The 26,538-nt window shown below is 44.0% G+C and overlaps 1 protein-coding gene across 1 annotated transcript in view; it reads left to right on the top strand.

The window, feature by feature from the left end:
• The first annotated feature begins 1,495 nt into the window (after positions 1-1,495).
• The window catches only part of mttp (microsomal triglyceride transfer protein), a 52,623-nt gene continuing 27,580 nt past the window's right edge, over positions 1,496-26,538 (top strand). The window contains exons 1-8 of the mRNA XM_078569113.1: positions 1,496-1,709; positions 9,350-9,537; positions 11,123-11,266; positions 17,012-17,119; positions 21,799-21,915; positions 23,879-24,018; positions 24,801-24,951; positions 25,948-26,105. Coding sequence (XP_078425239.1) covers positions 1,649-1,709; positions 9,350-9,537; positions 11,123-11,266; positions 17,012-17,119; positions 21,799-21,915; positions 23,879-24,018; positions 24,801-24,951; positions 25,948-26,105 — 1,067 coding nt within the window. The 5' untranslated portion in view covers positions 1,496-1,648. The remainder of the gene's footprint in view (positions 1,710-9,349; positions 9,538-11,122; positions 11,267-17,011; positions 17,120-21,798; positions 21,916-23,878; positions 24,019-24,800; positions 24,952-25,947; positions 26,106-26,538) is intronic.

Here is a 26,538-nt window from a genome sequence, read left to right as displayed (position 1 = left end):
GAGGAAAAGCTTTTTCATGCAGTGAGTGGCTAAGGTCTGGAATGCACTACCTGAGAGTATGGTGGAGGCGAGTTCAACTGAAACATTCAAAAGGTGACTAGACGGTTATGTGAAAAGGAAGAATGTGCAGGGTTACAGGGAGAAGACGGGAGAATGGCACTAAGTGAATTGCTCATTTGGAGAGCCAGTGCAGTCACAATGGACTGAATGGCCTCCTCCTGTGCTGTACCAATTCTGTGATTCCGTGAAGCTATTTAAAGACACGGTCCCATTTTTTTTTCTCCCTGACTCTTTCCAGCAGAAACTTAACCTGCAGTTTAGGATTAGAGTAGTGGGGGGGGGAGTGGTTTGGAGTGGATCCACATCTGATTTTCTCTTGCACCATCCCTACCTCGTAATTCAGTCCATTTGTGCTTAGAGGAGCAAACTCTTCCACTGTGCCAGAGGCCAGATTGTCATGAGTGACTCGGGTCACTGCCTTTACATTGCATTGTGAGGGCCAGTGATATAAAGAGAGTGCTCAGCTGACTCAGTGAAGTGCCATTCTGCCACTAGCTGGTGCCCTCATCAGAGTGGGCAGTATTCATGTGTTAACCTTGGCAGTGATTGCTGGAGCCCAGTTTACTGGGTAAGAGGTCACAACCTTTTTCATTTGGGATCCCTGCACAGCCATGGTTCAGTTGGTAGCGCACTCATCTCTGAGTCAGAAGGCTGTGGGTTCAAGATCCACTCCAGTGACATGAGCACAAAATTCAGGCTGACATTCCCATACTAAGGGAGTGCTGCACTGTTGGAGGTATTGTCTTTTGAATGAGATGTTAAGCTGACTCTGTATCTGCCCTCTCAGGTAGACCAATGGCACTAAGTGTACTGGCCATACTTTATCCCTCAACCAGCATTACTAAAACAGATTATCACATTGGCTGCTGTGTTTCCTACATTATAACAATGACTACATTTCAGAAGTGCTTAGTTGGCTGTACAGCAATTTGTGATTTCCTAAAGTCATCAAGGGCACTATATAAATGCAAGTCTTTCTTTTCCCCCATGAGGACCATGCCCAATTTTATCTGACCAGGTGAAACAGCCATCTATAGTCCTGAGTGAGATCAGTGAATTCAGGATGGGGGTGGAATTTAGGATCAAACTTAGGAGCTTCCTACATGCCTTGGGATTTCACCTACAAGAACGACTTTCCTGACCCTTTTCAAAGAGGCCTTTGGAATTTCCCATGTTAATTTTGACCATTTTAAGTTCTGTAAAACGGACAGAAAGTTACACTGGAGGGGATAACCAAGACTTTGCTTTGATGATTTATCAGCTTGAGTGAATGTAATGAATCATGTGCCTTTTCATTCCGATGAAATGAGGACCTGGAATGCTTTTGTCCCAGTTGATTCCAGGATCCGTGTCAAATCACAGCTGATTAATATTTAACCCAAGCATCTAGAACCACTGTGTGGAGTTTGGATTCTGACCTCTGTTCCATCTAGATAAACGTTAAAGTTTCTGCCCTAACTCTTTCCATTCAGTGGCTTCCTTCGCCGGAGCTGGTTTTATTTTCCTCGTCTATTCCCCTCTCCCTGTTTGTGGTTTCTTTGAGACTGCCCATCTCTAATTCTGCCTGTCAGAGTACGCTGTGTTGAAAATGTCAACACTTTGGGTGCTGTTAATCCTAATGGTCGTCTCCTCTTCAACTTCTACAAAAAGTGAGTACATGGTGCTGCTTTCTTGGTGTCTTTCATTTTTCCTGTGTGTGTGTGGTCTGAGGCCACAATTATCTGCATTTTTACATCATTCATTCTATCTGGTGTTTATTATTTAATTTTGTATCCTTTATCTGTCTTCAATTAATATGACAAGGTGCTGATACAAAAATCAGCTCATTTAACACCAACAATTTGCTGATTGTGTCGAGCATTTCACTCTTCGTTGTTCTGTAGTTTTGGAAGAATAGAGAGATACTCGTTGGGTGCTGAGGCTGGAGAAAGGTGAATCCAGTAAATCTGACATGGAATTCAGGAGAAACTCCTTCACTCAGAACGTGGTGGGAATTCACTGCCGCAGGAGTAGCTGAGATGATCGGCATCAGGTGAACTTAAGGAGAAGCTGCTGAGTGAATGAGGTTGAAATGAATAAAAGGTTATGCGGATGGGGTGAGTTGAAGTGGGGTGGGAGGAGGCTCATATGGACAGTTGGAGCGAGTGGCCTGTTTCTGTGCTGTAAATTCTACGCAATCCCTCTCTATGTAATATGGAATCCAGGAAGACCTAACCGGGATGAATGACCTTTATTTTAATCTTAATTTCTTTCTCCTCTGATTCGGAGCTATTTCATTCATTTAGCGATGGGAACCAACGGGAGCATAAAACGTTGTTCTCATCTGCACAAAGAATATTACTGCACCACAAATTGCACACAATTAAAATTAGGTAGAATGTTCACATCAAGGCATTTAAGGAGATTGTCACATGACAACCAAACTGAGAGCCAAGCGTAAAGCAACTGAGTCAGGTGGAGGGGTTAAAGGGTCATAGGTTGTCTAGTTCCAGGGAAGAAGAGGCCTCAGAAGAGATATTACTCCAATGGTCAAAATTCATCAAGGAATAAATAAATTGAGCCGTGAAAATAGTTCCAATATTGCCACAGTCTCTAGAACTTGGGGATGTGAGCTGAAGCTTAGCAAAGAGAAGTAGTTTAGATTTAATTACATTACGTAGAAGATTGTGGATTTGGAGAAGGGCAGCCCATGGAAGGAGATAGTGTGGAAAACCCCACAGGAGGATTGAACAGATATTTGAAGGAGTGGGCGATTGAAGGGTATTGAAGTTTGAAAATGACCATAAACTAGTCTTTCCTGGTCATGTATTTTCCCATTCCCATCACTTTCAAAACTTTTAAAAATTAATTCTGGGTATGTGGGTCTTGCTGACAAGGTCAATATTTATTGCCCTAACTGCCCTTGAGAAGGTGATGAGCACCCTTCTTGAATACAACTGAGTGGCTCGCTCGGCTGTTTCAACAGCAGTTAAGAATCAACCACCTTGCTGTGGATCTGAAGTCACATGTAGGCCAGACTGGGTAAAGACAGCAGATTTCCTTCCCTAAAGGACATTTATGAGCTAGATGGGTTTTTACGACAATCCTGTAGTTTCATGTTCACCATTCTGGAGACTAGCTTTTTATTCCAGATTTATTTAATGAATTCAGTTTAAATTCCACAGCTGTATGGGATTTGAACCCTGGATCATTAGTCCAGACTTCTGGATTATTTTATAACTTTATTCTGCTTGCTAATGCCACTACAATTCCAGTTTTAAGGGGCATGATTTAGGACACTGATCACATGCCTCTTGAGCTTCCCTGACTCTGGGAAATGGTTTTTGTTCAGTAAGTGCAGCTCCATCCTTTTCTGTGATTGCAAACCCAATGTATGTGTGGATGGGTGGATGGGGATTGGGGCTTGGGTTGGGGTCAATTGGTGCGGTGGAGTTGTGGAGATGCAGACTCACATCCTCCCACTTGGTGCCATTCCCCAAAATTTCAATCTTAATGTAATAATTACTTACAGGTTTGTTTTTAATAATGGGCTGTGAAGACTAAGCATAGAATTAAAAAGAATTTACAGCACTGAAAGACCATTCAACCCATGTCAGTATTTATGCCCCACACGAGCCTCCTCCCAACCCACAGGTTTTTGATCGACAAAGGAGTCAAGGTCATAGGGGACAGGCAGGAAAGGGGAACCAAGACCACAATCACATCAGCCATGATCTTATTGAATGGTGGAGCAGGCTTGATGGGCCGAATGGCCTACTCCTGCTCCTATTTTTTATGATCCAACCCTAACAACATATCCTTCTATTACTTCCTCTCTTTCTCATGTCTTTACTTTAAATGAAACTATGCTGTTTGCTTTAACCACTCCCTCTGGCAGCAAGTTCCACATTCTCACCACTCTCTGGGTAAAGAATTTCTCCTGAACTCCCGATTGGATTTATTAATGTCTACCTAATATTTATAGCCTCTAGTTTTGGACTCTCCCAATGGAGAAGTGAAAGCATCTTCTCCACATCTACTCTGTTAAATCCCTTTCAAAATTTTAAATATCTTTATTAAGTCAACTCTTAGCCTTCTCTTTCTTTAGAGATAAGAACCCTAGCTGTTCAGCCTTTCCCGATGGTTAGAACCTCTCAATTCTAGCGAGGGAGAGAGGGACATAAAAAATTGCAGTTGATTGATTTTAGTTAGGATTTGATATTTTTCATTCAAAAATATTTTTGAACCACTGCATGTTGTGTAATGGAGAAGGCTGTGGCATTTATAAACTCCACCAACAACAGTAAGATCTCATCATTGTAATTTACTATGTCCATTGAAACACAGGGACTTCCGGGGTAGGTCTGAGTCACTGGTGTTAAGTTTCACCCCCAGATTTCCAACTCAAATACCTGCATTAATGGTTTGACCCTTGCACCAAGTTTTATGGATTGTGACAACATCACATTTTGATAAGATGCTGAATGGGGTTTTGTGCCATTGAGTCTGTGAAGACTTTAACTTATCATGCACTTTAATACAATCAGTACTTTTCAAATGTGAGTGTCCTTCACATTGTCACAGATATTGTATTCTATAAGAGACACCAGCACTGGTCTGCTATCAGTAGATAGTAGTGCTTCCGAGCATCTCTGTAGAGTGTCTAGGGAGGGATATAGAGTTGCAGCTCACATCATGTAAATGACCTTGGAGTTCAGTGTCCCAACATGCTGATCAGTGAAACTGTAAGGTGTGAATTCGTAAATGGAATCTGTGCAGGGGCTGCGGGGTTGGGGAGGGAGCAGGTCACAAATACAACAACAACTTGCATTTATATAGCATCTTTAACACAGTGAAATGTCCTAAGGTGCTTTACAGGGGTGTTTCCCTTAAGCCCTTAAGGAGATATTGGGACAGGTGATTAAAGGCTTAGTTAGAGAGCTAGGTTTTAAGGAGCATCTTAAAGGAGGAGAGAGAGGCAGAAAGGTTTAGGGAGGGAATTCCAGAGCTTAGGGCCCAGGGAGCTGAAGATACGGCTGCCAATGGCGGAGGGATAGAAATCAGGGATGCTCAAGAGGTCAGAATTGAGAGAGCATGTGGATATATTGGAGGGTTGTGGGGCTGGAAGAGGTTGCAGACATGGGGAGGGGTGAGGTCAGGATGGATTTAAAAACAAGGTTGAGAATTTTAAATTCAGCATATTGCTGGACTTGGAGTGAATGTAGGTCAGTGAGTCGATACAGATGAAGTACTGGGGCAAAAAGTACACAAAGCATGAGTTTTATATCACATTGGTGTAAAACCAGTGTTGAACTCGACCTCAAAAGTTTCCTGATGAACGGGTTAGATTATAATTTCTTCAGTCTTCCTGATTCCTTATAATCCGGCAAATTCTTTTACTTCTTTGGGGGAATTTAAAATTGCACCCCAGCAATTTTTTTCTAATTTAATAAACTTAATCCTTTGTTAACTAAGTCACTTGGTAGAACTTGAATATAGCTGAAAGGAAGCTTTTCGTCTTGCGCTCATCAGGATGAACGTAAGAATGCCAAATTTCAAATGATCGTAATTTATACTACAGGAGAAAAGGGTGCTGATTGGTTGGCCCAGGAGTTGCCATGGAGAAAGCAACAGGGAACTATATGCTACCCAAACTCCTGGCTAATTCAAAAAATGGTAACATCTCAGCCAATCATAGTCAACTTGCCAACCAATCTACGCACTTTTTTCCTATGGTATAAATTGTTGCGATCGTTTGAAATTTGGTATTCTTGCATTTGTCCTGATGAGTGCAAGATGGAAAGCTTCAGCAACATATCTTACTTCTCAGTAACGTTAATTAAGGCTGAATTTATTTATCAAATTAGGATCAATCATTACTCTGGTTGCCTGCACCCACAGTTACAAGATTAATAAAGATTTGGAAGTCAATTTGACTTATTCCAGACCAACATCAGTGTACTCATGTCAAATTTCTTAAATGATTCCGGGGTTTTGATCTGCTCTACCCAGACATCCATTCCCCGTGTTGATCACTTTTTGTACAAAGAGCTTTCTGATATCAGTAATTTTCCGATTACTAGGTTGAACTAGTGTCCCTTTGTCCTACTCATAGAATCATAGGTCACAGAAGGAGGCCATTATGCCATTGTGCCTGTGCTGGTTCTTTGAAAGAGTTATCTATTTAGTCCTAATGCTTTAGTCTTTTTCCATTGCCTGGTTATCCTATCCTTTAAATTCTTTCCTTTACAATTCCCCTTCTGAAGATGACCATTGAATTTCCTTTCCTGATCGGGTAGTATATTCCATACTCCCACCCTTTCATTTGAAGACATTTTCTGAACCTGTACCTTTTCCATTACCGCTTATTGTCTTTTGCACCTCCCCAAGGTCATCACTCAGTTACTTCCTTACAAAATTGAGGAGTCCAAGTCTCTCATTTTCTTCTTATAAACCATAGAATGGTAATTCTTGTTGATGACGGGCGGTATTTAATGGAGGCTGGAGAGCCAGTGAGAGCGCTGTATCACCTCTTTTTGGGAAGGCTCACTGTATTAAGTGCTGCTCACTGGGCAGCAATGGGCCTTCCCCAGGATCAAGGACCTTGGGCGGGGGCAGAAGTCTAGCCCACCGAGTGCTGCTGGGTAATCGGCATTAAATTCCACCTGATTATTTTAGTAGAATAGTAATTAAATCAGGAATGTCCGCAAACCTGAAGCATAAATTAAGCCAAAGGGCAACCTAAAGCCTCGTGGATTGGTTTTGCGAGGAATTCACAGAAATTCCCAGATCGCAACGAGAAGGTTGTTAACAAGTTGTGTAAAATTCCCTTGTATTCCATCTTAATGCAGTGGGTAGCCAACTTAAATAGACAAATGACTGTAAAAGTGTTAAAGGAATTTTATTTGAACGAGTTATAAGGAAAGGAAAGGAAACTCCAGAATAGCAACAAACCAATCCGTACCCATGCATCCCAGTGAACCAGACATTAGAACATCAAACCAGCCAATGGCAAATCAGTACATGGGTAAAAATGAATATTCATAACCTGTCCCAAATTAGGGTAAAAGCAAAATAATGCGGACGCTGGAAATCTGAAACAAAAACCAAAAATTGCTGGAAAAACTCAGCAGGTCTGACAGCATCTGTGGAGAGGAAGACAGAGTTAATTAACGTTACAAGTCCGTATGACTCTTCATCAGAAGAATATTTCATCATTCAAATAAGGTTGATGCTGTGTGCATCACAATACATACACTACCCTACCTGAAACCATGTGACAGGCAAAATAAAGCTAAAAACCCAGGTCAATTTGGGAAAAAATATCTGGGAAATTTCCCTTCGACCCCTTAGGCGATCAAAACGAGTCTGAGAGATCACTCTGACCCTGATCGATTTTATGCAGTACCTATCTTTATAGCCTTCTGAGCCAGAAGCCCTGGGTTCGAGTCCCATCCCAGGACTTGATGGCCAAGGAAGGTGCATTCATAACAGGTTGAGTATCAACCTGCAAATCCTTCCAACACACGCCAATGGCAGGTGTAAAGCAGGAGAGATTCCTGGTCAGCCATATGATGGAAAGGAAGCTGGAGCCTGTCCCATCACTATCCATAGCTCCAGACTTCAAGATGTAAAATGTGCATGTCGCCACAGCAACTCGGACTCCCTGCGTGAACTGTAAAACACACACACACCTACCTTTTGTATGAGATGATCTCTACCTCAGAATAGACAACACAAAGGATTAAGAGTGAGAACTGTTTCACAAGTTATAGAGAAGCTCACTGATTACTCCCAATAAATAATGACAGGAGAGTAATGCAATATGTCACTCCACAATCAAAGTGCATCTGGGTATAATTGGACACTGTGCCTTTAATGCCGTGAGATAATGATCCAAGAAAATAGGTGAAGCCTCATCAGTTAGAAACTAATTCACCTTAGCTGTTGAATTAACCAGCCCTTTGTGCACAACAACAAAAACTTGCATTTATTTGGCATCTTTAAAATTAATCCAACATCAAATATTTACAGTGTACAGAATCTTATTTTAACCAATCAGCCTGGGAATATTGCCTGTAGCTACCTTAAACAGGGGAGAAAATGTTAATTGAGTTGGAGTGAGAATAATTTGTCTATATGTTTAATGTATTAAAAGTCTGCACGATTATTTTCTGTCGCAATCCAGCTGTCACATCTTAACTGTCCAAAGCACTTTACGGAAGCGTCTTCAGACAAAATTTGACACTGAGCCACGTAGAGATGCTAGGACAGGTGACCAAAAGTTCGGTCAGTTGGGTAGGTTTTAAGGAGCCTCTTAAAGGAGGAGATGGGGTGGAGAGGCTTAGGGAAGGAATTCCAGAGCTTAGGGCTGAAGCAACTAAAGGCACTGCTGCCAATTTTGGAGTGATTAAAATCGGGGTTGCTTGAGAGGCCAGAACTGGAGGAGCGCAGAGACCTCAGAGGAGTCTGGGGGCTGGAGGAGATTTCAGAGATAGGGAGGGGTGAGTCCTTGAAGGGGCTTGAACACAAGCATGATATTTTTAAAATTGATGTGTTGCCAGACTGTGAGCCAATGCAGATCCATGAATACAGGGCTGATGGCTGAATGGGTCTTGGTGTGAGTTAGGATACGGGCAGCAGAACTTTGGATCAGCTCAGGCTTACGGAGGGTGGAAGATGGGAGGCTGGTCAGGAGAGCAGAGAAATAGCTGTCAAATCTGGAGCTCACAAAAGCCTGGATGAGGGTTTCAGCAGCAAATAGGCAGAGGCAGGGGCAGAGACAGGCCGTTACAGAGGTGGGAGTAGGTGGTTTTAACGATGGTGTGGATCTGTGCTCGGAGTCAAGCAGGAGGGCAAAACTGTGAACAGTCTGGTTCAGCCTCAGAAAAGCTTCAGGGAAAAGGATGGAATCGATGGTTAGGGATCAAAGTTTGTCGCAGAGACTGACCAATAGCTTGGGTCTTCCCAATATTTAGTTGGAGGAAATTTCTGCTCCTCCTGGACTGGATGTCAGACAAGCAGTTTGACAAGTCAAAGGCAGTGGAGGGGTTGAGAGAGAAGTGAGGTGGTGCTGGGTGTCATCAGCGTACATGCAGAATCTGGTTCCCTTTCACTTAGGTCTCTTCCACTTTCCTCTATTTCTCTTTACTGTTGTCAGGTTGGTTTCCTGAAGCAAGCTATGGTGAACTTTCTGATGTGTGAAGAACTGACACAGATCGAAACAAAGTGATGCTACCTGAGATACTCCTTTGCAAGAACACATCAAGGGAACCCTATTTATTTTAATTTTAATTTCTTTTTTAACTAGCACCACAGGGTGGACCAAGGTTTAATGCGGAGAAGACCTACAGATACAGTTATACCGTGGAGGTACTGTTAGACAGGGGCAAAGGAACAGACCGAAAGAGTGCTGGATTTAAAATTGCATCCGACGTCAATGTTGACTTGTTATGGAGAAATTCAAGCAATGAAGAGGACCAACTTATTAGAATTATGGTAGGTCCTGTTTAATGGTAACCATTTTAATCATAGAGTAATAAGATACTGAAGGAGGCTGTTTGACCCCATGTGCCTGTGCTGGAGGCAAGGGTGGTTGGGTGGGGAGAGACAGAAGAATATTTCCTATTGTCTTCTCCTTTGCTTTATCTTCTCTTCGCTCCCTGTGTAACCACTTCCTGCAACTTTGTTTACCCTCAGCCATGAAGAACAGGAAGATCCCAGTAACAGACAATCCCAAAACAGTATCAACCATCCACCCTCCCCAGTGTGTTTTTACTTGCTTCCACAGATGACAGAGGGAAGGAAGGCAGGTGGAGATGTCTAGCGATAGTTGCTCTGGTGAACACTATTTTAAGTCTGCACTATGTCCTGTACATTTCGAATTCTCTCCCAATTTGCCCCTCTCCCTTCCCAGGTTTAACCTTGCACCTAGATAAAAGCAAAATACTGTGGATGCCGGAAATCTGAAACATAAACAGAAAATGCTGGAAAAACTCAGCAGATCTGACAGCATCTCTGTTCAGAGTTCTGAAGAAGAGTCACATTGGACTCAAAACGTTAACTCTGTTTCTCTCTCCACAGACGTTGCCAGACCTGCTGAGCTTTTCCAGCACTTTCTGTTTTTATTAACCTTTCGCCTGACTGGGCAGGGCCGTTGGAGTTAAGAGGCCATGTGGTGAAACCTCTAACCTGAGTTGCCAACCCTTTTCTCTATCCTGTGGTGATGTGTCAAATGCTGCCAGGCCTGCACAGTACTTCCAGTATTTGATGTTTTTTTATTTTAGGACTGACCCATGCTGTTTCATCCCAATTATTTGATTGGAGCGTTTTTTTCGCAAGTTTGTAAGTGCCACCCCATTTGTGGTTCATTGACGCTTTAGACCTGCGCAGGGATGTGTGTAGCTGCATCTCCCGGAGAGACATCGGTATGATCCTGCCTCCAGTAAAACCTTCTGCCAGACTCAATTCCCAGCACATATAGAAAACCTTTCAATATCGATCATTATTAGGGTATATTTTGACCGGAACAGCTACTGAGAAATCTCAGGAGCACACTCCACAATCCACTGTCCATTGGACAGGAAATCATAGCACCCACATCCGTGATTCCAGGATCTTTGCCATTAGTGGGTAAGACTTTAGGTTGCCAATTCTCCATGACGGAACAGCGACCAATCTCCTGCGAGTAAACCCAGCTGTCTTGCTCCACACCAGATCCCCTGACTATCCGTTCCGTTTTCCATCTAACCCCAGTGACATATACTTTAATAATCTTTACAAGCTTAATCATGGAATCGGGCCGTAATGAAGGAGGCCATTTGGCCCATTGTGCCTCTGCTGGCTCTCTGAAAGAGTTACCCAATTAGTCCCGCTCTCCACTGCTCACTCCCCGCATCCCCCCCGTGAATGTTTTTCCCTTTTCGGATATTTATCCAATTCCCTTTTGAAAGTTATTATTAAATCTGTTTCCACTGCCCTGGCAGGTGGGGTGATCCGGATTATGACAGTTCACTGCCTTGTTTTGACTTTGGATTTCTGGCGCTGAGTTTACATGTAACTGCTGTACGCTCTCCTTTCCCAGATAACTGATGTCAACTTTGAAAATGTGAGCGAACGAACTGACAAAAAAAACATCTTTAAGGGCACCACCGCAGGCGGAATTCTAGGAAAGAGCAACCTGGCAGCTTTGAAGAACCCAGTTCTGATACACTGGATAAGCGGGAAGGTACTGTCAGTGCTGTGCTGTTTAATGATAGACCTGAGCTAAAAACAGATTATTTGGCCATTATGATATTACCGTTTGTGGGAGCTTGCTGTGTGTAAATTGGGCCGCCACGTTTTCCTACATGTCAACAGTGACTACACTTCATTCCCTGGAGTTTAGAAGAATGAGAGGGGGGATCTCGTTGAAACGTATAAAATTCTGACAGGGCTGGACAGGCTGGATGCAGGGATGTTGTTTCCTCTGGCTGGTGGAGGTGGGGGGGTCTAGAACAAGGGGTCACAGTCTCAGGATACGGGGTAGGCCATTTAGGACTGAGATGATGAGAAACCTCTTCACTCAGAGGGTGGTGAACCTGTGGGATTCTCTACCACAGAAGGCTGTGGAGGCCAAGTCACTGACTATATTTAAGAAGGAATTAGATAGATTTCTGGACTCCAAAGGCGTCAAGGGATATGGGGAGAGAGCGGGAGCATGGCATTAAGACAGAGGATCAGCCTCACATGATCATATTGAATGGTGCAGCAGGCTCAAAGGGCCGAATGACCTACTTCTGTTTCTATTTTCTATGGATCTTCTACATATCTAGGTACTTCATTTACTGTAATGCTCTTCAGGACATCCTGAGGATGTGAAAGATGCTATATAAAGGCAAGCCCATTTTTTCCTTCTCAGATTTCACCCCTAAAATTCATAAACGTCAACAGCCTTGGGACACTAGGATTTATTAAACTTGATTTATTAAACAGGAGTGACAAAAGGCCCTTTAAGCTTTGAATATGTGTATGGGGGTTAGGGGGACCTGATAGAAGCTAACCAGACCTTAACCAGTCTAGGAAAGTTAGGTCCGCAGCAATATTTCAATATATTGCAGCATACCAAAATAAAGAGACAGGGACTGGAGAAAGGAGAATTTAGGGTCAGATGTCAAGAAGAACATCTTCACGTAAGGAAATTTTGTCTTTATTAATTCATGATCACCGACAAGGCCCAGCATTTATTGCCCATCCCTAATTGCTCTTGAGAAGGTGGTGGTGAGCTGCCTCCTTGAACCGCTGCAGTCCATGTGGTGCAGGTACACCCACAGTGCCGTTAAGGAGGGAGTTCAAGGATTTTAACCCAGCGATAGTGATATATTTCCAAGTCAAGATGGTGTGTGGCCTGGATAGGAACCTACAGGTGATGTTGTTCCCAGGTAGTGCCTGCTGCCCTTGTCCTTCTAAACAATAAAAATCACAGGTCTGGGAGTGATCAAGACTTGGAAGGAACTGGATAAGGGAGTGAAGGCAAAAACCTCTAACTTATGCAAGGATCAGTTAGTTGACATTGCAGCCGATAATGGAAATTGTTTTCCTGGGCACATGAACTACAATGGGCCAGGTATCTGTCCCCTTATCTCTATGTTGTCATCTTGTGAATGGGTTGATTCTATTCTTCACCAACAGTTTCATAAGAAATCTGTCAGCAGTGAACTTATTTATTGTTGTTAGGTAACTGGTGGTACTTTGACCTCCTGATGGTCATTACATCACTAATCTGATTAAGCAGTTGATGCGGGGTGGTGTCTAGATTTAGAATAGGCCAATGAAATTGTGACACATAAATCTCAGCAACCATAGTGCAGTCACAGGAATTTGGCAGACACTGTGAGTGACACATGAATTCAAAGTTCAGCCTAGGATTTACTGTCAGTGGCCAGGGAAAGATGAGCTGTACAGTCACAAATGATATTACTGGTTATATCCATGCATTAGCCCAAGCTTAATGCTAGGGTTGCCAACCCTCCAGCCTTGCCCTGGAGCCTCCAGGAATTGAACATTGATTTCTGGGCTCTGCTGTGAACAAAATCCAGGGAGACAGTTCATCCAGATGTTAGAAAAACATGTGTGCTTGTTTTAAAAAAAAAGTCTTTGACAACATATTTGTCTTATAATTATATAAAAAAAAGCAAACATCGAAGACAAGAAAATAGGACCATCTGACTAAGTTGAGAATCATTCGGGTAGCGAAGAGTTTACTTGCTTCTGAAATGGCCATGGGAAGGCAGGCAAGGATGGTCATGTTGATAGATCAATGCTGGGAGTGTGGGGATGGGGCAGCGGAAGGTTATATGATGAGGCCTCCAGGAATACACCCAACCCACTGTTGGCATTACAATTTAACGGTTTGAAACTCTCAGTTTTGAACTGACACTAAACTGATGGAGGGTTAAATTAGGTTTAGGGGCCAGAACTGACCCCAGAGCATAGCAGAATGAGACCTCCTCCTCCGGGGAGTCTTTCTCCCCTTCGCTCCCATTTCAGGTCAGAGCCAGTCTCCGGATTCAGGCTGGATTTGTACTACAACCATAGCGCTGGAGGGTGTGAGGGGTTTGGTTGGGGGGGGGTCACCAGGCCAGGTGGCTGGAGGGCCAGTGTGGTTCAAATTGGTGCCAACAGTACGGGCTTTAATTTTCCTGTTGGGCTGTAGTGGATGTGGGTCCTGCCTTCTTTCCCTACCCATAGTAGAGGTTGTGGCACTGTGGGTTTGACCTGCCTTTGGCAGAGAACGGAAGAAGAATGATGCAGCTTGTAAGAAGGCCATTCTGTCTATCGTGCACATGCTGGCCCTCTGAAGGAGCTATCTGATTAGACCCCATTCCTCAGCTCTTTCCCCATAGTCCTGCAAACGTGTTTTCTTTTGAAATATACATCCGATACCCTTATGGAAGTTAATATTGAATCAAATAACAGAATCAAACAAAAGCTTTTGAACACACTTGCATTCACAAGTCTCTTATGAGGATTCCTGTTGGTAAGTTTCATCAAACAGGCTTGGGAAAATATTTGTTTATTATTTGAATATTGCTGAAAAGAGAGACATGTTACCAAAACTTTTCACCCTGCACTCATCAGGACAAAGGCAAGAATGCCAAATTTCAAACAATCACGACAATTTATATTTACTGAAGAAAAGGGTGCTGATTGGTTGGCAAATCTACTCTGATTGGCTGGGGCATTGCCATGGGGAAAGCAACGGGGCAAAGCTTCAGGACACGTCTCACTTTTCCGCAATATTCAAGTCCTGTAATACCAAGCGACTTTTTCATTATTGTATGGTAATTGTCAGGAGGACTCTGCCTAGATGAAAAATAAAGGTTCTTGGTGGGTGAATTTTCTGGTCCCAGGTTTCCGCCTGACGACAATGACGACCTTGTCCATTGTCCGTCAAATTTTTCACCCCGCCCATGACGATTCCTGAGGCAGGCGAGACTGGAAAACCCTGCCCTGTGAGTGGAGCTCTAACTCTGATTTGTAAATGACAGTTTTACAAGGCACCTCGCTGCTTCGTAAGAAATGCTAACTCACAACCTTTTGTACTGGATTGTGCTCTTTAACTCCGTGAAGTGTTGTAACGATTATTATGTGATAAAAATGTTAATTACACACTCACGGTAATAAGGTTGAGTGTCGTTTAAGGTTCAGAGTCTAGGACTAGGACCCCAGAGGCTACTAATAGCAGATAGGCCAGCTTGGCAGTTCAAAAGTCAGGCTGTTTAGTAATCTTCATTTAAAAAATATTAATAGGTTTATCTGTGACTTTGCACTCACAGGTTGTCACCTCCAGAGTAAAGTGCACCTTCGTCTGGTGATTGGTCCTCCGTTCCATTTTAGGTGGATGTTACGTGGCTGCCATAAGTGGGCTTTTGGGAAAACCCCTGCCTTAATTCCAGTGGTGGGGTGGAGGATTCTACTGAAGAGACCGTCACCCAGTTATTCCAGATCCCAGCCTTCACTGGGATGTTCTGGAGAGGCTGGAGGGTGGGGGTGGGGGGTAAGGCCGGGGTGGGGGGAGCTGCTCGACAAGGGAGTTCCCAATTTTCTAACCTTGTTTGAAGCCAGTCTAAGCGCAGAGGCCAAGACCCCCCCAATATGCTGGGGAGGATTGGCTTCCTGAAGGAAGCAGTAGGGCCAACCCCATTAAGGGGTGTCAGGCTAGGGATGTTAGCTGGAGTGCCCGTGGCCAGCTTTTTAATATAATTCATCATCGGCTTCCGCGATGAGAGGACGAATGGACCTAAGGGGTTGGAGGAGGAGGAGGAAGCGGAGGCAAATAGGAAGAAGACCAACATGAACTAGATGAGTCGAACGGCCTCTTTCTGTGCCATAATGACTCTGTGACATTATGTACCACCCTTCACGACTATCAGACATCGCAAAGTGCTTTACAGCCAACAAAGCGTAATCACTGTTGTAATGTAAGAAATGCAACAGCCAATTTGTGCACAGCAAGATCCCACAAACGACAATGTGATAATGACCGGATAATCTGTTTGAGAGATAAATATCGGTCAGGACATCAGGGAGCATTTCTCTACTCTTCTTCAAAATAGTGCTGTCCACTTGAGAGAGCAGACATGGCCTTGGCTTACTGTCCCATCCAAAAGACGGTATGAGGAACAAGATATAACCCCCCCCCCCACCGCCTAACACTTGCCCATATGGACTGGCAGACCCCCAACATTGTACCCCAGTGCCATGGGTCAGCTGCCAAACCCATACAAATTAGATGCCCTTTCCCTGACCTCATGTACCCTGGTTCCCAATATGTTCTGAATGACTTTGTGGAACTTTTACCATACCTTTGGACCAAAACCTGGTACTTGGGTAGGAACATAGAAACAGGAGGTAGCCTGCTTCTTTGACCGGTGCTGCCATTTAATTAGATCATGCCTGCTTTCCTTCTTAACTCCATTTACTTGGCTTTGTTCTATTCCTCAATACCCATAACACAACAGGAGAGAAAAGGTAATAAATAAACCATTGTATCCTGGGGTCATTGGAATAAATTTGCAACATGACCATCCCTGTATTGAAAGGTACATTATTTGGGTACATTTTTTAGGAAGATTTTTCCTCCCCACGTTTGTCTGTTTCTCTCCTGAAGACTCTGATTTAAAGTGGAGTATGATCCCACAGTAGCCAGTTCTCCAGTAACTCATCCAAATGTCATAGAACACAGAAGGAAGCCATTCGGCCCATCATGTCTGTGTCGGCCTTTGAAAGAGCTATCCAATTAGTCCCACTCCTGCTGTTCTTTCCCCCATAACCATGCAATATTTTCTTTTCCAAGTATTTATCCAATTCCCTTTTGTAAGTTATTATTGAATCGGCTTCTACCACCCTTTCAAGGCAGCGCATTCCAGATCACAACAACTCACCATGTAAAAGTAACTCCTCTCACCCCACTCTGGTATTTTTGCAAATTACCTTAAATCTTTGACCTCAGGTTACCAACCATCCTGCCAATGGAAATAAAGTTCATTCCAGCACCATAGATCCTATCATAAAGACACATGGATAATTGACAATGACCAGAAAGTACACAATTCATAATAATGACAAATGATTAGAGGGTTACTCTCCAAATCTGGTCTTCGGTGCATCCCTGATTTCGTTCTTTCAACTGGGGGCTGTGCCTTCAGCTGTCTGGGCCCTAAGCTCTGGAATTCCCTCCCTAAACCTCCCTACCTCTCTCTCCTCCTTTAAGGTGCTGCTTAAAACCTTAACTCATTGCCTAAGCTTTTGGTCTGCAATATCTGCTTACATGGCTCGGTGTCAAAGTTAGTCTGATTATGCTCCTGTGGGACATTTTTAACCCAGTTCTAGGTGCTATATAAACGCAAGTAGTTGTTGTTGGCGATGCATTCTGAAACCTATTTCCAACCCTAAGTGGGGTCACTTTAACCTTGACTTTTTCATTCTCCAGGTGAAAAACTTTTACTCATTTTCAAATGAGCCGGTGATAATTCGGAACATCAAGAGAGGCCTGACCAGCTTGTTCCAAGTGCAGTTCAAATCTACAAGTGTGACCGAGGTAACCCTGCCTGTCTTTGCGCAATGATCCATCTATATCATTCAGGGTGGTGGGTGGGTTCACAATCCAAATATTCAATTCAAACTCACTAATCTAAATCCGTTTGATTTTCGCTAACTTTGATCTGTTTTTTATTCGCTGACGGGATGTGGGTGTCACTGGCAAGGCCAGCATTTGTTGCCCATCCCTCATTGCCCCTGGAATGGGTGACTTTGCTAGGCCGTGGGTCTGGAGTCACGTGCAGGCCAGACCAGGTTAAGGACAGCAAATTTCCTCCCCTAAAGGGGATATTAAACTCCCTTTATCAGATGGGATTTTATGCCAAAAGAAAATGATAGTTTCATGGTCACCCTCGAGCTCTCAATTGCAGATTTTTTAAAAACTGAATTTAAATTCCACACACTACCATGGGTGGGGTTTGAATCTATGCCCCCAGAGCATTAGCCTGGGCCTCTGGATCACTAGTCCAGTGATATTACCACCACATCACCATTTCCCCTGCGTATTGTTGTATATATTGGGTTTGCCCATTAAAAATGGCAAAGTTAAATTTGCCGTAACTGCCGCAAAAAACAACGGGCAGAATTTTTACCTCGGCGGGCGGGTGCCTGCCCGACCCGCTCGAGCGTAAAATGATGCGCGTTGGCGTCAGGCAAGCCTCCCCCGACATCCATGCGTGGTCGTGCGGCAATTAAAAGGCCTGTTAAGGCCATTAAAAAGATAATTGAATGAAATTTTTCGCTGCCCCTCCAAAAAAAAGGTCAAGCGGCCTTTGCACTTTTTTTTAAGAAACCTCATCGTGCGGGTTGAGATTTCTTAAAGCAAATAAAATGAAATAAAACATTTTAAATGTAATTAATAACATGTCCCCTGCTCGTGTGACAGAGTCACGCAAGGGGTCATGTTTTATTGCGTTTTTCATATCTTTATTAATTTTAAAAAAAAACTCATCTCCCTGAGGTGCTCTCAAATGTGCGAAGATGATGCTCACCCTGCTTGCACTCCTCCCCTCGCCGGCACAGGCAGCGCTGCCGCTCGCATTCTACGCCGGCCGGACTTTAATTGGCCCGTCTTCCGGCCTCGACCATGGGTGGGTGGTCAGCTCCCGCTCGCCCCTGCTGAGCCCACCCGACAAGGGCCAAAATTCTGCCCAATGATCTCCACCAGACCTACTGCTTATGATATTTTATTTTAGGGGGAACCTTTGGCCAGGATTTTCCGGCCCCCAGGGGTGAGGTGGTAACCCCAGCCAGAGGTCCATTGACTTGCAGCAGGACCGGAAGATCCCGACGGGTGTGGAAAATCCCACCCTTTGTCTTCTCCCTTTAGGAGGTTGGCTGCTGTGTGCTTTGTGATGCTACTTTGTCAGTGTGGATTTGTAATGCTGCATCTCCGGTCCCCAGCATTATAAGCCGGAAGGGAAACATAGAAGTTATAAATGAAATCTAGGAAGAGTCCATTTGTCGCCCTGACGCATAGAGGGAGTAGAGCAAAGATCCCCCTAAAATAACTTTTCCATTCTCGTGACAGAAATAGAATGTCATCGTCAGTCACAGGATTGGTATCTCTGCTCTTGAGGCTGGCTACCCCTTATACTTGCCATTTATGGGTCATTCAGTCATGTCCTCGTCTCACTATCATAACCAGCTTAACAAATCCTTCCAAAACCTGATGCCTCTTTTCAGTTGGGCCGGATTTTGCTGTAGTGGTGCATCTAATGGCACCGGCTGCTAGTTAGACTTCAGCACACAACGTTTGTCCCCATGTGGTTGTTGTAAGTGTGCGATGGTAATGGTGCAGCAGGAGGAACAGGGCATCTGGGAGCTGAGTGAACAGGGCAAGAAACTGGGAACTCCTTAATCAATCAGGTTGTAGGGTTGAGAAATAAAAACAAGGATAAACGCAAGTGTAAATTAGAGTGGGTGAATTCAATGTCAAGTCAGATGCAGAAAGAGAAATAGAGAAAGGGAAAGAAAGATTAGATTAAGAGAGGGAAGAAAAAAAAAGAGAGATGGAAAATAACTGTCTGGTAGTACAGAGCTTGGGTATTGCTGAGAAAAGACATTTTGTCGAAGTTTTTCACCTTGCACTCATCAGGACAATCGCAAGAATACCAATGTCAGGGGAAGCAACAACTTATGAGAAGAGAGTGCTGATTGGTTGGCAAGTGGACTCTGATTAGTAGAGGTGTTGCCATGTAGAATGCACCAGTTAATGGTGACTGACAGTTAACTGCCAAGCATTGTTTGAAATTTTAAACCAGGCAGTTTCACTCTGGAGGTTGTTGCTTCCCCTGACATTGGTCTTCTGACAATTGTCCTGATGAGTGCAAGATGAAAAACTTCGACAAAATGTTTTTCAGCAATATGCAAGAGACGGAAAAGTAAAATATAAGTACAAAATCTAAATTTTGGCATTTATAAAGTGTTCCCAAAATATTCAAAACCTAGAAGAATGAGATTCCACATTTTTCATAGTTTATTTTCTGTGCCAGGGAGATTGATTGGCACTTGTCACATCATTAAAAGGGTCCTTACGCTTGTAATGACCAGACTTAATTTTCTGCGGGGTGTTTAGCAAGAACAAAAGAAATAGGGGCAAGAGTGGACCATGCAGCCCCTTGACTCTGGTCTGCCATTCAGTGAGATCATGGTTGATCTTCTACCTCAGCTCCACTTTCCCAACCTATCCCTTTGTTTCATTGGTGCCTGAAAATATAAATTAATGGGAAAATACGGCACGCCCCCCAAAGAAAAGGATAGACGAACAGCAAGATGCTGTTTCCACAGAGCGAACGGTGAAGCAGACCAGCCCAGGTAGCAATTTTTGTGTATTGAAATTTAACCGTCCATCTGTCCCTTGCCTGAGGTGGCTGTGGCATTTAGGCATAACTAACAGCGAGCACCATGAGCCTGGCCATTGTCGTGACACAGGTCCTGATCTTGTGTCTGCTTTTCGAAATGAAGGTGAGAAATGAAAGAGATACAAGAATAGGTTTGTGTGCACCCAGTGCAGGGCCTGAAGGACCTCCGTCAGACCATCGCTTGCATGCAGCCCATAATTTCCAATCCATTGAATTTAGTGGATGGGAGGTTGGAGAGTTTATTCGGACGTGTTTCGCAACAGGACAAAAGCCACGTGCATCTAGCAAACCACACTTTGCTCAGGACTTCGAGGTTTGTCTGCCTACCTTGCTTCGGGCAGCACTCGCAGTCATCAGCGCCAGGCTTCACAGGCAGCACCACATCACTTATAGGGGGGCTCACGGGCAGGTTTCTACCTACCAGACCTGCCATAAGGCGGAGGTGGCTTTGTATAGCTGCAGGGCTAGGGCTTGCCTGGGGAAGAGGGAGAAGTGGCCTCAGACAAGGGAAGAAACTGCAGGGTGAGGGCTGTACTGGGGAAGGGGGGGTATCCCAAAGTTTGTGAGGGGGCAGAAGTTGATCTGCGCAAGTGGCCTCAGGATGCTGAGAGCTGAGGAGGCAGTCTCCAGAGCAGATGGAGATGTGAGGGTGTGTGAGAGAGAGTGAGTGGTGATGTCCCTTGAGCTGGCAGTGAGTGAGATGCCAGTAAATGTGTGACGGGCTTGTGAGGGTGTGAGTTTAGAGTGATGAGATGGTTGCCTTACCCTGGAGGCATGGATGAGATCATTCATCCTTTATCTGCATTGGATGGCCAACCTCTTCTGTGCAGCATTGGCACTGATCACCACTGCCATCGCCTCCCAAGCCAGAGTGGTAATGTTGCTGCCCCTCCTGCAGCCAGAGCAGTGGATGAGGGTATCACGGGGTGGACCTTCACAGTGTCCAAAAGGTGCTCGAGAGAAGTGTCACTAAACCTGGGGGCTGCAGTCTTTTTGCCTTATCTTATTTGCAACAGTCCTGGGCTGGAAGCACTGAGAGGTGTGTGTGCATCTGTACTTTAACTGTGGCGCCCCGGCGTGAGGCAGCGGTGGGGTGATGGCGTGGCGGGCAAATCGGAGCCTGCCTGCCATCGACACGCTGTGTTTCCCGCGAATGCATAATGAATGTGGCGGGATTGGGACGATACGGCGTGAGAAGCCGCCATTGCAGCCGGCAGGTAAAACGTCGTTTCTCCTGCCCACTACCGCACTTAGTGCAAACCTGGGATGATTCCACCCCATAAGTGGGTAGGGGTTGCCAACCCTTCAGATTACCTTGGTGGCTCCAAGAATATTTAATCTCCAGGACACTGCCCCCCGTACGCTAGACCCAGGAGAGAAGTCAATAGAGGCAATAAAATAGTTGAAGTTGAAAATATTTCTTTGAGTATTTTGATTATTAGTTATTCAAATGTTTGACATGGGAAAATGGCTATTTGACATCAGGAAGCATCCAATAAAAAACCTGTTTGTCCATGAGAAGGTGAAGCATCACCTGGATGGAAATTTTGGGTGACCAAAGGCAGGAACGTTGTGGGTGAGGGAGCAAGATGGTTGGAGGTCCGAGATCATGTGATGAAGCCTCCAGGAATATGTTCAACTGGAGTTGACAACCCTACACGAAAGACAAGTTTTTTTTTCCTGCTTATTATCTGATTCAGTCTTTACCTTTTAACTTTTACTCTTTCCCTCTCATTCTACTTTTCTCTCTTTCTATCCCCCTATCAACTGTTCCAATTTATCTCACATCACCACCTTTCTCTCCCATACTCATTAGGTCGATGTCTCTGGTAAGTGCAAGGTTAATTACCAGGCCCGTGACAACCAGGTGACCAAACTAAAGTTACTGGACAGCTGCAAAGAGGCACAGAAAGGATTCACCAGTCACAACAAGGTCAGTATCAACAGAACATCCAGCACCTCAGTCCCTGCAATGATCAGCACTCAGTTAATAACTACGGGTATACCTATAAATGCAAAAGCTGGAGCGAATTGGATAAGAGTTAGTTCCATCAAATTTACAGCACAAAAAGAGGCCATGGAGCCCAACTGGTCCATACCAGTGTTTTTATGCTCTATGCTAGCCTCTTCATACCCCACTTCATCAGTATAACCTCCCATTCCTTTCTCCCTCACGTATTTATTTAACTTCCCCTTAAATGCATCGATGCTATTTGCCTCAACCACTCCCTGTGCTCGTGAATTCCCCATTCTCACCACTCTCTGGGGTAAAGACATTTCTCCCGAATTCCCCATTCAGGGGATTATTTTATTAGTGACTATCTCTTATTTATGACTCCTGGTTTCGGTCTCTCCCACAAGTGCAAGCATTTTCTCCAAGTCTACCCAATTCAACTCCTTCATAATTTTAAAGACCTCTTATTAGGTCACCCCCCTTAGCCATCTCTTTTCCACAGAAAAGAGCCCCGGCCTGTTCAGTCTTTCCCAATAGCTAGCACATTGGGAGTACAATCCATACCATCAGCAGACTCCTCGTACTATCAGAGCCTCACTATGTGCTCCTGTCTGGGCTTAGCCTCATAAATGCCACACGTCCCGGAAGAGACTGAGAAACATAATTGGGAAGGGACAAAAGGAAGAAACTGGGATGGTTCTCCTTACAGCAGAGAAAGTTAATGGGAGATTGATTTGGGGTGTTCAAAATTATACAGGTCTTTTGATGGAGTATTTGGAAGAAACAGTGGCAGGACAGTCTGTAACCTGAGGATATAGGTTTAAGGTAATTGGAAAATATTTTAAGGAAATTGGAAAATAACTAGAGATGAGGGTTTTTTTAACACAGCGAGTTGTTGTGATCTGGAAGGCACTACCTAAAAGGGCGGTGGAAGCAGATTCAGTAGAAACTTTCAGAAGGGAATTGGATAAATACTCACAAAGGAAGAATTTACAAGATTAAAGGGAACGAGCGGGAGGGTGTAACTAATTGGATAACTTTTACAGAGAGCCAACACAGACACAAAGGGCTGAATGGCCTCCTTCTATGCAATGGTATTCTGTGACTCTATGAAACACTGAAAGGATAATAAGTAGAAAAATGGAAAAAAATGAGTCAAAAGTGTGTGCGTGTGTGGGCAGGGTGGGGTATGTTTTTTTTATTTGTTCATGGGATTAGGTGTCGTTGGCTGGGCCAACATTCATTACCCATCCCTAATTGCCCCTGAGGGTGAGCTGCCTTCTTGAACCACTGCATTTCATGTAGTGTAGGTACACCCACAGTTGTGTAAGGGAGGGAGTTCCAGGATTTTGACCCAGCAAAAAAATCCTGCATGTGTGTGTGTGTGTGAAAGAGAGAGAGAGAGTGTGTGTGTAAGCATGTGTGTGTGTGTTGGGGGTATGTGTGTTGAGTGTGTGTGTGTATGTGTGTGTGTGGGAGTGAGGTTGTGCAGGTGTGTGTGTGGGAGAGTCTATGCATGACTGTGGGCGTGGGGGTGTTTGTGTGTGGGTGGGGGTGGGGGGCATGTGTGTGTGTGGGGGTGGGGTGGGCTTGCAAGTATAATTTGCTTACTGGATAGGATGTTCCTCAGTTATTGATGTGAGCTTGGTTCTGAAAAAGAATGACAGCCATTGATGGTTTATATTAACTCAGAAATACGTGGGAATCTGTATGAATTGGGGACAGGACAAGAGTCAATGAAGGGGCATGTGTAAATGAAATTACATTCTTATCTGGCTGTGATTAGCACTTGAGTTCTAGTTAAACATTATTCTTCGAATGAACAGCATCAGTCAGCTATTTATAATGAGAACCAATAACAGTAACCTGAAGAGCTACATTCAAGGGAGAGTGATTGTAATTTTTTCCTGTATGTGCTTTAATGCTGAATTGAATTTTCTAGGTATTAGGAGTCAATACGACATCAACATCAGCTAGCATTTATCTATTGGAAAATAATTTCATTCATTCGGTACTGTCTGAGGAGCATCACCTGGTTTCACTCAATCTACGGCAAGAACTTGCAGCTAAAATTGTATCAAGGTAAATTCACAAAGTTGATAAACTTGGACAAAGGGAACTGAGATAAAAGACAATGGATGTAACGGAATAAAGACTTGCATTTATATAGGGCCTTTCACAAGCTCATTCGTCCCAAAGCGCTTTACAGACAATCAGATCCTTTTTGAAGTGTTGTCACTGTTGTAATGCAGAAAATGTTGTTAAATGTGTGCTAACATATGAACATATGACATATAAATAAGGAGCAGGAGTAGGCCATTCAGCCCCTCGAGCCTGCTCCACCATTTAATAAGATCATGGCTGATCTGTTAGTAACCGGAAATCTGCATCCCACCCACCCCTGATAACCTATCACCCCCTTGCTTAGAATTTACCCACCTCTGCCTTAAAAATATTTAAAGACTCTGCTTCCACCAGCTTTTCAGGAAGAAAGTTTCAAAGACTCATGACCCTCTGAGTGAGTAAATTTTGCCTCATCTCCATAGTAAATGGGCGACCCCTTATTTTTAAACAGTGACCCCCTAGTTCTAGAATTCATTTATGTACTTATTATGAAAGTACAATGAAAACTTGGGAAAGATGGACATTATTGACCATTGCAATGCCACCCCTTGTAGTAAATAAACACAAATGTCATCTCTAAGCCATCTTTTTATACATTTAAAAAAGGAAAACCGTAAGTTTGCATATCCCATATTGCAACATGGGGGTGTCATGCATTGGAACTGCTTTTGTGTGAAACTGCGCTGTCAGAACTGAATGGATGGCTGCCTGAATTAAAGCACTTTTTTTTCACCTTTTAGACAGAAGCTGGAGTTTCAGTTGACAAAGGCTGGACCTAAAGAAATCAAGGCAGAACAAATTAGGAGCGTTATTAATTCTGTGAATCCCAAATATGTGTCCATCCCTCTGATCGCTGGAGCAGTCAAAGCAGAATGCGAAGGTTGTCCTTCAGTAAGTAGTCAGGCTGTTTTAATGCCCTTTTGGTGATGTTTGGGAATTAATTTTGTGGTGGCCAAGGTGGAATGGGTAAGCCCTGAGGAATATTTTTCCATTTTGCTGAAGAAAGAGACATGCTATCTTAGCTTTTGGTCTTGTGCCTATCAGGACTGATTGCTAGAAATGACCAAACTGTAATGGGGGAAACAACAATTTATACTGCATGAGGAGAGAGTGCTGACTGGTTGACAAGTGGAGTCTGATTGGTGGAGGCATTACCATGGAGAATGCAGCATGGAGCAGTTAGCTGTCAGAGTCCACCTGCCAACCAATCAGCACTCTCTTCTTATGCAGTATAAATTGTTGCTCCCCCCCCATTACAGTTCTTGTGAACTGGCCTGATGGTGCAAGACGAAAACCTTAGATAGCATGTCTCTTTTTTCAGCAATACTCAAGTTCTGTACTACCAAATGACTATTTTTCCATAAACATAAGAGCAAAATACTGCGGATGCTGGAAATCTGAAACAAAAACAGAAAATGCTGGAAAAGCTCAGCAGGTCTAGTGGCATGCTGCTAGACCTGCTGAGTTTTCCCAGCATTTTCTTTGACTATTTTTCCATATCTTTCAACCAGTGTCGAAAACGAACATTCCCAATTTAGATATAATCATGAACAGAATCATCATCGGCAATCCCTCGCGTCAAGGTTGATCCTATTTTGTGGATGAATGTCAGCGTTGGCTGCGGGTTCACAGGCGGCTTCCGAGCCCTATCTTAGCCTTACAGGGCTCTCTCCGTTTGGACATCAGTTGTCAGCTGATCGAGGTGGTGGCAGATTGTTGGTTTAAGCAGCTGCCCTCTCCTTCCGTCTCTCTCGCCGTTCTCTCTCGGTGGCTCCTCTTGTTAATTGGAAGGCCTTCCAATTTTAGATGATGAATCGCCATTACGGACAGAATAACGTGGTCCCCTAAGAGGGTTAAGTTTGTTTTTCTCTCTCTCTCTGTTGGCAGCTTGTTGATTATTGGAAGACCATACAGAAAGAACTGGAGCCCAAGAATCTCGCCAATGCGTCGGCCACCAGAAGTTTCTTATTGCTGATTCAAGCTTTGAGAAGAGCCAAGAAGGACGAAATCCTGAAAATCCTGAGAAGTGAGAGTGACAGCACGCTGTGAGTCACAATGTCACTCGCTCTTATTAATGCTCACTGCTCTTATACAGTTTAGGAATGCTAAGGTAGACTTGATGGGTCAGTTCACCTTGCCTGAGAGTTTGGCACACAGGGAACACTGATCATAAATATTTGGTGCATCAATTCGTATGACTGCTTTGCAGCTAGCCTAGATTTCTGTCCGCAATTGCTGCTCTCAAATCTCTCCAAGGCCTCGCACTTCCCCCCCCAATCTACGTAACCCATCCACTGCTACAACCCTCCAAAATCTCTGCACTCTCTAATTCTGGCCTCGAGAGAATCCCTGATTTGAATTGCGCTGCCATTGGTAGCTATGCCTTCAACTATCTGGCACCTAAGCTCTGGAATTCCCTCCCTAAACCTCTCTACTTCTCTACTTCTTATTTTAAGATGGTCCTTAGGACCTTTGACC

The sequence above is a fragment of the Cetorhinus maximus genome, chromosome 1 (assembly GCF_964194155.1).
Source record: "Cetorhinus maximus chromosome 1, sCetMax3.hap1.1, whole genome shotgun sequence".
In the NCBI taxonomy this organism is placed as follows: Eukaryota; Metazoa; Chordata; class Chondrichthyes; order Lamniformes; family Cetorhinidae; genus Cetorhinus; species Cetorhinus maximus.
Note: the sequence above shows the minus strand (reverse complement) of the source record. Positions and strands in the feature narration are given on the sequence as shown.